Source organism: Delphinus delphis, chromosome 5 (assembly GCF_949987515.2).
Source record: "Delphinus delphis chromosome 5, mDelDel1.2, whole genome shotgun sequence".
Classification (NCBI taxonomy): Eukaryota; Metazoa; Chordata; class Mammalia; order Artiodactyla; family Delphinidae; genus Delphinus; species Delphinus delphis.
The window spans coordinates 13619031-13631731 of NC_082687.1; the positions used below are offsets into that span (position 1 = coordinate 13619031).

General features: G+C 39.1%; 1 protein-coding gene across 6 annotated transcripts in view; it reads left to right on the forward strand.

The window, feature by feature from the left end:
- The window catches only part of PDLIM5 (PDZ and LIM domain 5), a 214722-nt gene that overhangs the window by 183710 nt on the left and 18311 nt on the right, over positions 1–12701 (forward strand). For all 6 annotated transcript variants that reach the window (XM_060011994.1, XM_060011995.1, XM_060011999.1 and 3 more), the window contains one exon: positions 10205–10379. In XM_060011994.1, coding sequence (XP_059867977.1) covers positions 10205–10379 — 175 coding nt within the window. The remainder of the gene's footprint in view (positions 1–10204; positions 10380–12701) is intronic.

Here is a 12701-nt window from a genome sequence, read left to right on the forward strand (position 1 = left end):
ATGCTTTCATACATTATTCCTAAGTTTACCATAGCAGCCTTATTAAGAAAATTAAAATAGCAGAAGATAATCATCATTATCATTATCCCCTCCTTCTAAACTGGTCTAGAAGTTAGTACTTCCACGTTTAGATCACAGTCAAGAAGATCTGCCTTCATATTTTCTTGGGTCAAGGTAGTGCCTGGCAAAGAGCTTGGCACACAGTAAGCACATAATAAATATTTGGTGAACGAGTGCTTAGGGACATAGGCTTTGGAGTCAGATAGAATTGATTTTGGATCCCATGTTCTCTACTCTGCTTCTCTGGCTTCCATGATGCACTCTCCTGGTTTTTCTCCTACCTCTTTCTCTGTTCCCAAAGTATTTCTGTCATTTGTCTTGTACCTTAGGAGCTTTTCTATTTCATGCCACTCTTTCCCTGAACAATTTCATTTATTCCCACAGCCTCAGTTGTCATCAATGTGCTGATAACTCTTGAATCATTCTTCTAGCTCAGATCTTTTTCCTGAGTTCATATATTCTGTAGACTGTCTATACTTAGATGAACCACGAGCACCTCCAACTCAAAAAAGAAAAAGAAAAGGCTTGAGCTCTATGAGGGAAAGGACGAAACATGTACACCTACTCTACTGGGTACCTGCGTATAACATAGTACCTGCCACACCGTAGGCTGCAGGTATACACTTGACTGAATGGATATCTGTAATTAAACTGATTATCTTTCCATCATCCTAGCACTAGCTCCACTATAACATAATTGACTAATTACTGGTCTGTAACCTTCTTTAAACTCCATGAGGGCAGAAATCCTATCTGTCTTATTTGCAGCAGTTAAGCCTAGCGCATTATTTGGTATATAGTAGTTATTCAAAAAATATTTGCTTCATTTTATTGCTGTACATGTCTTTGGGCAAATCACTTATCCTTTCTGAGCTTTGTATTCCTGACCCATCAAATAGTAATAATATTACCTTATATTGTTGTTGTAAAGATGAAACAATTCAGTTTAATATGTATAAAATTTTTCTTTAACTTTTTACTATAAAAAAAGTTCAAATACACACAAAAACATGTAACTAGAGACTTAGTTTCTTCTACATGTATATTGCAAGGAGTGGGGAGATGGAAAGGATTACAGACTAAAAGATTTAGGAGACATACACCAACTGTAGTATATGGACCTTCCTTATTTGGATCCTGATTAATATTGTGTTGGGGTGTGTGTGGTAAGCCGAATAATGTCCCCCCAAAGATGTCCATGTCCTAATATCCAGAGCCTGTGAATATGTTATATTGCATGTCGAAGGGGAATTAGGGATGCAGATGGAATGACGATTGTTTATCACCTGACCTTAAAATAGGGATATTATCCTGGTGGGCCCATTGTAATCACGAGGGCCTTTAAAACTGGAAGAGGGAAGCAAAGAGAGGGTTAGGGTGCTGTAGCGTGAGAAGGACTCAACCTGCTGGCTTTGAGATGGTGGATGAACCATGGAATTTGGGCAGCTCTAGAAGCTGGAAAAAAGCAAGGAAATGGATTTTCCCTAGAGCTTTCAGGAAGAAACTCAGCCCTGCCAACGCCTTGACTTTGGCCCGGTAATATCAGTGTAGGAGAACTGTAAAATAATACACTTGTGCTGTTTTTAAGTCGATGCGGTTTTAGTAATTTGTTACAGCAGCGAGAGAAAACTAATACAGAGGTTACTCAGAAGTAAATTGGAAAATTGGTTATTTGATGATGATAAGGAGATTTTTGTTTTATTTTAGGTGTGATAATGGTATTATGGGTAGATTTTTTAAAAAGAGTACTCTTAGAAATGATGTTGAAATATTATGGATTAAATGATAAATCTTGAATTTGCTTCAGGACAGTTCAGAGACGGCAGGGGAGTGAGCGAATATAGTCGAAACATGATTGGTTATCAGGTGATACGTTGTAAAGCTTGATTTTTTTCCTCTTTATTAAATTTTATGGGTTTTTAAAATAATGAATTGTTTCCGTAGCATCCTCTAAAGATGATCAATGTGGCTTTTTTAAATTCCAGGATCATTGTAAGTTCATGTTAACTTATTTGAAGTATTTCAATCCTTTGTAGTTATTATTATTAATGTTCAGGCTGTCTCATCTGCTTCTTTAAGTCCATTTGATACAACTCTAGTTCTTTGATAGCGTTCTTGCTTTCTACTTCGACAAGATATTCTGGACTTTCCATGTTCATTGTTTGTCCCAATCCTAGAATCAGCAGTTTCTCTAAGGAGTCTGGTTCCTTTCAGTGGGAAGACAATAATTTTGGTGCCAGAGTCATTCATTCTCTAAACAGAGATTTGTTAAGCAACGTGCTGGGGACTGTTCTAGGTGCCAGAGATACAGCAATGAACGAAACAGACAGTGTCCCTGGCCTCAAGGTGTGGAGAGAGAGATAAAAAGCAATAAGAAGAATATAAAATACGTTAGATGGGGATGATAAACCAGTTAAGGAGTATAGAGAATGCTCGTTTGGAGAGAGAGGGTTGCTGTTTTATGTAGGGTGATGAGAGAAAGCCACATGGGTAAAAGGGCCTCTGAGCAGAGAACAGGAAGGAAATGAGGGAGCAAGCCATGCAAGCAGCTGGGGAGAAGATTTCCAGGCAGAGGGACTAGAAACTACAAAGGCCCTGAATTAGAAGCATACTGGCCATTTAGAGAAATAGTAAGGAAGACAGTGTGCCCTGTAGCTCGTGAGCAAAGGAAAAGTGGCAGATCAGGCAGAGAGGTCGCAGGAGTCAGATTCTATAGGACCTCTGGTTTTAGTTCTGACTTAGAAGGGAGTTGTTGGAGGGTTTTTAGCAGAGGAGCAGCGTGACCTGATTTAGTCTTTCCTGGCCTCTATGTCCTTGGAAGGGTAGAGCAGGATCTTTAGGCAGTCACTGCAATAAGTTATCCAAGCAAGAGGTAATGATGGCTTGAACTGGGACGTACTCTGGACGTTGTAAGAAGTCATCAGGTTATATATTTCTCATATTGTCGTGGGCAGTTCATCTTTCAACACCAACTTGCTCTCCTACTGAATGATATGTTCAGCAATTCAAAAGCACTACATCTAGTAAGAGTAACCTTCCTTGGAAGACGCTTAGCGACATCTGTTTGTTTAGGGGGATATCATCCCCCAGCCTCATTTGACTTATGTTAAGTTTCCAAGTAAGGTTTGATGTAACGTAGTGTTTTTTCACCTAATATATGCCAGTAATAAGAATATTTTACTGGTAGTTGAGTAATTTGACTTGAACCAGAGAGTTAACTGATGAATTTCATGCCTGTTCAGGTACAGCCTGGCCAGATATTTAAATCTACATTATAATCTTCACTACTCTTTTTTTTTTTTTAACAATATTGGTTTAGAGTTAACAGCTGTTTTTGAAAAAATATCATATAACCCACCTTATTTTTATCTTAACACCTCTTTATTTATTTATTTATTTATTTATTTATTTTGCAGCATACGGGAATCTTAGTTCCCTGACCAGGGAGTGAACCCATGCTCCCTGCAGTGGAAGCGCGGAGTCTTAACCACTGGACTGCCAGGGCAGTCCCTAACCCACCTTATTCTTAATATAGTTGGAAAACATCTGTTTTCAGAGAATTCACACATTGTACTACCTGGAATTCTAATGGTCTTAATCTTTGTTTTCTCTCTGGAAACTTTATATATATAAACAAGAGCCTTTTAGTGAGCTCAGCTATATTTGAAGCACATAGTAAATAATTAGATGATTTCTAATTCCTTATATGTTACATAGTCTTTTATAACATAATACTCTACAAATCCCCAGTAATATATTTGTGTGGCATATTACTGAGAAGTTACTTGGATAAACTTGAAAATCACATAGTTAGGGCCTTAAAATGGTTAGAAAAGAAAATTAAACCTCAGGATAAGATTGCTTAAAACTTGTGTTAACTAATTTGCTAAATGATGCAAACTTGAATCATCTGCTTGGGGAAAAATGCAATTAAGGTCTTTCTAGAGTAAAGAGTTTTCACTTTATCTTTCCAAGTGATATACCACAAAAATTTCCCCAATATCAGGAGGTACGTGTTCTACTAAATTAATGAATATCACGTGGTTCAATTTTTAAAAATTCTTTATCACCAATTTATAGTCTATAGTCCAAAAGAAATGACCTTATTTCTTTGTAGTAAATTAAATTTCATGGTTAGTAAGTCAGTGGTCTGTTTGCTTTTTTAAAAAGTATTGCCCCTTAGAATTCTCAGATATATCACTATGACAAATATTTTAAAAACTAGCAACTCAACATATTGTGCGTTGGTTAAATTTTACTTGATTAATTTGACAACTTTACATATTATATACTGAGAAGGTATTCTAGTGTGCTGCTAGGTTTCCCACTAATTTATATTAACTTATTTAATGATAATCTTTGTAATCTTAGGTTTGACTATCATAGTGCTAAAAACAAAAGCTTAGAATAAGTATGAATGTATGTCATTCCAAACCTTTAAGACTCATAAATTATCATTCTAAAGTTAATAAAAGATATCTCACTAACACTTACTTTGGAGAGTAGCTACTGGCTTTAAATTTCTCGATGAGTTTTATGATGCTGAAATATATTTAATACAAAAGAAAAAAATTAACTTTTAAACATGGTTCCATTGGGATAGAGATCAGCCATGAAAGAAGCCTAATGGAAGATCTTTAATGGAAGATGTTCAAGATTAAGATTAAAAAGGAAAACTTGAGTCAAGAACTAAGCTCCGCTTCATGTTCTCATTGTGACACTTTACTGACTTACTCATTATTCAGTTCGAATAAGTCACTTAAATTTTTGTGACTTAGGTTCCTAGATTATGAAATAGGGCTAATTCAATGCTCCCATTTAATACCTCTATTAGAACTTAAAAGAAAAATCTGGTTTTATTACAGATAAGTAGATTGAGGTCTTTAAACTGCTGTCTCTAAAGAGATGTATATTTTTTTCTACATAAAATTTATTTTTATGGCAGTTTCAATAAATTTGAAATATTTTGGTCTCTGTACTCCCCGTGGAAGACTGTTTTTGTCTGTGTGGTAATGCAGTTTTTTTTTGTTTTGTTTTGTTTTTTTGCGTACACGGGCCTCTCACTGTTGTGGCCTCTCCTGTTGCGGAGCACAGGCTCCGGACGCGCAGGCTCAGCGGCCATGGCTCACGGGCCCAGCCGCTCCACGGCATGTGGGATCCTCCCGGACCGGGGCACGAACCCGCGTCCCCTGCATCGGCAGGCGGACTCTCAACCACTGCACCACCAGGGAAGCCGGTAGTGCAGTTTTATACAGAATTATAAAGGAAGCTGGGCTCATTTTGTGGTGCTTCCCCTTTTCTAAAACTTCACCTTCTTAAACCTCCCTCTCCCCAATAAGCCAAGGGAGCAGAGGCCAGGGAGTGGGCAATTGACAGCTCAAAAGTTGCCCACTCCTGTGCTAGACTAGTGAGAAATTCAGTCTGAAGAAATGAAACAGCACTTTATTCATAAGGGAAATAACTGTTCCTTGGAAATGTTCAGGGCTTGGTAAAAATTAACAAGGCTTGTGTAGCTTTGTGTGAGGACCAATGTACCAGCAACACAGCAACAAAACGGAGGTGTGAGAATTTCTATCTTATCCAAAGTGGTTAAAATGGGGCAGTAACAAAAAGCAAGGCTTTTCTTCCCAAGGAAGGAACAGCAGTGAGCTCAGAGCCTCTTTATATGTGTTTAAGACACAGTCACATGTTTCATGTTTAAGAATGGCTTCTCGTGTTAAATAAGTTAGTTCCCATGTACCTTCTCCTTGAAGCATGGGCCAGATGGATTCTGTCCCCTTTTACAATGACTGATGGGGAATTACTACACTCTTTTATTGCTATAAATGTCTCAGTGACTCAGTACTTTAGGGCTTATGCATAGATGTGATGAAATAAAGGCATATGGTAGATGAAAGGGTTTGACTCTCTTTGAGGTCTGATTTTCAGATTTTTCAATTGGTAACTTTCCCACTGTTTGAAATCCTGAACCTAATCCATATTTTAAAAATAGCTATCTCAATTGTGTTCTTTAAAAAGGCAAAATGAAAGTGATTCGGAACCTTTCCTTTTTCATTTACTTGATTAAATATTAATTTTTTGCCTTCTTTTTTTTTTTTTGCGGTACACGGGCCTGTCACTGCTGCGGCCTCTCCTGTTGTGGAGCACAGGCTCCGGACGCGCAGGCTCAGCGACCATGGCTCACGGGCCCAGCCGCTCCGCGGCATGTGGGATCTTCCCGGACCGGGGCACGAACCCGTGTCCCCTGCATCGGCAGGCGGACTCTCAACCACTGCGCCACCAGGGAAGCCCTGCCTTCTATTTTTAAGGCAGTTTTCTGGTAATGGGTAGAAAGAAGTTAATAGAAGGAAGCTGTCATTTTACAGAGTTTATCATTGATTTAGGAAGGAAAAATATTACAGGATATTGATAAATAGCAAATATATTTCATAGGTGGAGGTGTTAAAGATGTTAAGAGGGACAAGAGAACACTTCTGCCTGGGATAATCAGGGAATACTGGGGAAGAAGATGGAATTTCCATGAGCCTTACAGAATGGGAAATCCATGAGTAGTCATGGAGAAAGGGACATTTCATCGACTGTGCCTCATAGAAGCAGGGCCTGTCACGGCATGTCCAGGGGACAGTGAGTAGACGATAGCATAGTGTTTAAGAGCACAGACTCTGGAGCCAGACCGCCTGGCTTTAGGGTTGCCCTTAATTTGCTGTGTGACCTTGGGCCGCTTTCTTAATCTCTCTTTGCCTCAGCTAGAGTAAAAGTGTGGTACTAATCATGCCTAAATCATAAGGCTGTTGTGAGGATTTGAGAATAGTGCCTTCAAATAGGGACGGCACAAGTTAAATGGTAAATAAAGATCACCGAGTTAGATGATAATGGCGGGGATGTGGGTGAACATAAAAAACAAGGTTTTAAAGAAGATTGGAGTGAGCTCATGCAGGGACTGGACTGTCAGGAATGCATAGAGTTTGCAGGGAAGAGTTAGGGAAGCTTTATAAGCAAGAAAATATGATCAGAGTAGTGTATTTGGAAAAATAATCCAGCAGAATAGGCTGAAAAAGAGACTGAAGACAGAGAGACTGGTTAGGAGACTTGGAATTGTCCAGACTTGAGGGGTTCAAGACCAGGACTCAAATGCTGGAGCGTGGGTTTGGATTAAGGGACAGACCTTGGAAACATTTCCAAGGGAACAGTTCTTAGGGTCTGGGGGCTGACAGGGACAGCAGAGCCAGAGGGCCATGCGTGAGTAAGTGGGAGAATGCAGACATGCAGGAATAGTGAGGATGAGCTGGTGATGTGCGCAAGCAGATGAAATCCATGTTGCCTGTCTTGAATTTAAAGATAAGAACAAGCTTTGCAGCGGTGAAGATGCATATCTGCCTTTCTCCAAGAGCAGTCAGGCCTGGATCTAGAAATTGAAGGTGCATTGTGCTATGCAAGGCAGTGAGGGAATTAGGAAGAGAGTAGACAAAGCAAACATTACTTGCAAAAGTAACTTTCTTTTGCATTTCTGTAAGAGAAAGTGTGAGTCCAAGAGAGTGAAAATGTGTTCCTAATCCAGTTGACTCACTTGAAACATGGGCACTAGTCGAGCTCCCTGGCCTGTCAAGTGCCGTTTCACAGCTCACGTGCCAAGCAGAGCTGGAGGAGATGTGCTGCGTGTTTATAAATGCAGGGCTTCCGGATCTGCAGTTGCACATCATTGCAAACAGGCTTTATTCTCCTGAGGGAGAAATAGCCTTTCAAGTATGCTAATTAACCTTATCCAGTTCTAACCACGCCTTTAATGTGAATCCCGTCAGCACACACACACACATACCTACGTACCACATACGTACCACACACACATACATACACACACAATTTATATTATTTATATGCTTTTCTTAAAAGTTGTTCCTTGTCAACCATTAGAATATATGCCTTTTCTCTTCCACTACACTTTAATCACCTGTGGGTAAGTAGCAGACCTGTTGGTTTTAATCCTTCGCAGTTTTTGCTGTTGTTCATTTATGTATTGATTCCACTTTACTCATTCATTCATTCATTCATTTATTCATTCCAGACACTGTATTAGTTGCTATGGTGAAGAATAAGACGTAGTTCCTGCCCTCAGGGAGCTTACTCTCTAGTTGGGGAAGAAAAGACACAAATACATGCAGTAGAGGCAATAATCTAGTCATTCGGAAAATTACGGAACATGGGAAAAAGACTAATTATGTGGAAGGGGAAGCGGGGAGAGATAGTTCAGGGGGGAGTTGTGGAGCAGCTGACTCCTGGGCTGCATCTTTTTTTTTTTTTAACATCTTTATTGGAGTACAATTGCTTTACAATGGTGTGTTAGTTTCTGCTGTATAATAAAGTGAATCAGATATATGTATATATATATCCTCATATCTCCTCCCTCTTGCGTCTCCCTCCACCCTCCCTATCCCACCCCTCTAGGTGGTCACAGAGCACTGAGCTGATCTCCCTGTGCTATGTGGCTGCTTCCCACTAGCTAGCTATTTTAAATTTGGTAATGTATATATAAGTCCATGCCACTCTCTCACTTCGTCCCAACTTACCCTTCCCCTCCCTGTGTCCTCAAGTCCATTCTCTACGTCTGCGTCTTTATTCCTCTCCTGCCTCTAGGTTCTTCAGAACCACTTTTTTTTTTTTAGATTCCATATATATGTGTTAGCATACGGTACTTGTTTTTCTCTTTCTGACTTACTTCACTCTGTATGACAGACTCTAGGTCCATCCACCTCACTACAAATAACTCAATTTCGTTTCTTTTTATGGCTGAGTAATATTCCATTGTATATATGTGCCACATCTTTTTTATCCATTCATCTGTTGATGGACACTTAGGTTGCTTCCATGTCCTGGCTATTGTAAATAGATCTGCAATGAACATTGTGTTAGATGACTTTTTGAATTATGGTTTTCTCAGGGGATATGCCCAGTAGTGGGATTGCTGGGTGGTATGGTAGTTCTATTTTTAGTTTTTTAAGGAACCTCCATACTGTTCTCCATAGTGGCTGTATCAATTTACATTCCCACCAACAGTGTATGAGGGTTCCCTTTTCTCCACACCCTCTCCAGCATTTATTGTAGAGAAATGCAAATCAAAACTACAATGAGGTATCACCTCACACCAGTCAGACTGGGCTGCATCTTAATGAGTGGTGGTTACTAGGTGAATAGGAAGAATGGTAGAGAAGTGAGGTGAGGACAGGCCGTGAATAGATAGCCCCATTCACAGGGGAAATGAGCCAGTTTTGTATTCACTGTAGCATAAAGAGAAAGGCAGAGGGTGGTGACAGATGAGGCTGTGCGGCAGGCAGAGACCACTGGAGGGACCTGTATGTGGTGCTTAGAAGATTGGACTACACTCAGTGGTCAAAGAAGAATGATATCCTTGAAAGGGTTTATGCAGAGCTGTGATCAGATAAGATTTCAGTCCTCGGTGGCAGTGGGAGTACGAATTTAAGGAGGACAAGGCATTTGGTGGTTAGTCCAGGTGGGAGACTTTGAGGACATGAACCAGGACAGTATTGTAGGAATGGAGACGAGGGGGCGAAATCAAGAACCATGTGTGATGTAAAGTCAGCAGGACCCATTATAACCACAGAGGAGGGAGAGGAAGGCCCTAGGATGAGGTGATTCTTATGTATCTGCCTTATATGACCGGGTGACCGATTTCACAGTCTACTTAGGCAGTACAGGAAGAGACAGAATATAGGGAGTTCATTTTTGCTTTTATCTTCAACACATTGAAAACTTTAACGTGCTCTGACATATTTTGAGTTAAATCTAATTAATGGTTCACAGAGATGTCTGGATGACTAGAAATATTTCAACATCAATATTCAACATTAACCATATCTCCTCTTGGAAGCAGAGGTGACTCTGCTTTTCCTACAAAACCCTCTGCAGTCATCTGTCATAACTCTTTCACTGGGTTGTCATCCTTGAATTTTTCTTTTTTAACTCTGTAGTCTCAGACCAGTGTTTGGTCTGTAACCTATCCATAAGTGTGAGTGAATGAGTGAAGAAGTGAGTGGATAGATTATTTTTTAAAGTAATGTTATTATTTGATTATTGGGAAAAGTTTATATTTGGCTTGTTGTCATTCTGATTCTTCTGTTTTAACTCCTAGCACCTTCTACCAGAAGAGTCGCAAGCAGCGGGACATCCGCAGGAGCAGTGGCATCAGCCAACTCAGCCGAAAGGCAGCCCCAGCCCAGTGATGAGGACACTTTGGTGCAAAGGGCCGAGCACATTCCCGCAGGGAAACGAACTCCGATGTGTGCCCACTGCAACCAGGTCATCAGGTTGGTTATTTGATTTTAATTTTTTCTTGAAAGGACTTAATACCAATATGGATTTTTTTTTAATATTCTGGAAGATTAGAAATTTTATTAGTGAAAATATTCTTGCTGTATTTCTATATAATAGTATTAAAGTAGACACATAAGAATATATATACATTTGTTAGAATCTATTTTAATAAAAAGTAATTCTGGGCTCTGTGATAATAAAACTAAAAATACCAATCTAGTCAGTTATTAATTCCTGTCAGAACTAAGGGAAAATAATGATTAATGTGGCTTTTCAGAGAATAATAAAATATTAAGACTCAAAGGGACCCCAAAGAACTCCATTATTTCACAAATTGTAAAAGTGAGGACTTTCATTTAGATGAAAAATAACTAATGATGTAAAATAAAGAACTTTGAGTCCTTGAGAAAAGAAGATTGGATTTTTGAATACCTAAGCTCTAAAAGATATAATTACCTTCAGATCTATTCATAAATGCTTTACATTTTAGATTAGGTCATAATCTGCTTCTTTAAAATATTTTTTATCCCAATGTATTTTATTGTTTCTTTAATTCTGATAAGCAGAAAAGGCTAAAAATAAGCTCTTAAGTGAGTGTATTACACTGGCACTTATAAACCTCAGCGTTTCTGAACAAGTGACTTTTAAAACGTTATGACGTGGGGCTTCCTTGGTGGCACAGTGGTTGAGAATCTGCCTGCTAATGCAGGGGACACGGGTTTGAGCCCTGGTCTGGGAGGATCCCACATGCCGCGGAGCAACTAGGCCCGTGAGCCACAACTACTGAGCCTGCACGTCTGGAGCCAGTGCTCCGCAACAAGAGAGGCCGCGATAGTGAGAGGCCTGCGCACCGCGATGTAGAGTGGCCCCCGCTTGCCACAACTGGAGAAAGCCCTCGCACAGAAACGAAGACCCAACACAGCAAAAATAAAATAAACTCCTACCGCCAACATCTAAAAAAAAAAAAAAGAAGAATGTTATGAGGTTTAGGTGTGAATGTTAATGCAGGGATCCCACCAGAGGACCCTGTTGCCTCTGTGAGTTGTCTTGTTGGCAGTAACAGATGATTACTTGAAATGACTGATCAAGCTCTCTCATCATTTTTAATTTACCTTGCTTTGTAAAAGTTGAAACAACAGCACCTCTAAAGCTGAAAAAGGTTAAGACTTACTTGCATTTTCCCCTCCTCTCTTACATAATTATTGCTTAGGATAATGTTTCTAGTTACTACTTAAAATGGAGCACAGGGAGTCTCAATATCTTATTTAAGAACCAAATATAAATATTCTTCTCCTTAATTCACTATTAAATAATAAATATGTCAAGAGCACAGCACAGGGTACATGATTTTGAAAAACAGCTTTTGCCTTTTAAAGGTAGTCTGCGTTCATTGTGACATTTCCAAAATATGGAAAAACAGAAAGCGAAAATAAAAGTTCATGCATAATTCCACATCCCAAGGCAACCACTATTAGTATTTTAGTTCACACCTTTAAGACACACACACATAAGGACAGATGTTGTTTTACAGAAATGAAAGCATGATATTTTGTAAGCTGTTATTTTTCCCTTAGTTTGTATTTTCCACAGTGAGCACCTGCTGTATAAGAATTAGCCAGCAGCAGTGGGAGGGGTAATAATGGTTTATGGGGAGAAGCAGAAAATCAGTAGAAGTTTCCAGAGTCTAGCACAGTATCCGACACACAAAAGCCATTCGGTGAGTGTTTGACCTGAACAGATCATACATGACTGTAGACCCACTCACCCTTCAGATCATAGTATCAATTTGGTTAGAGACATTTTTTTTAAAGTACTACTATAGGGTCTTAACAGAAATATTTAAACTATTATAGAATCTAGTGTGGTACTGCTTTGTCTCAATAAATAAAGCAATGTTTTTAATTACTAACTCTATATAGGGTTATGTTTTTAAGGTTAATATTAATAAAAATAAGTTTTGACTTGTAACATTGTTTCTGTAAGTTATGGTGCTTTGGTTATGTAGACTGGTATGTGGGGATTCTTTAGTCTGGAGAAAAACACCCTTTATGGAGGCAGGAGTCACTGCTGTTTGTGTCCTGTTGTAATAAGCAAGTGATTACTGGATGGATTAACAAAATGTCAAGTCATATCAGTTTCTGATTCTTGTTGTCTGATTATAAAATTCTGTGATATCCTGCTATCACCACTGCCAGCACATCTGAAAAACTTAGTATGGAGAATATATGAAGATCAAAATAGAAATTACATTCCCCACCCCTAACTGCCATGGTTTCAGTTTTTAATGCTAGCCTAGGATATAATTTTAATGCACA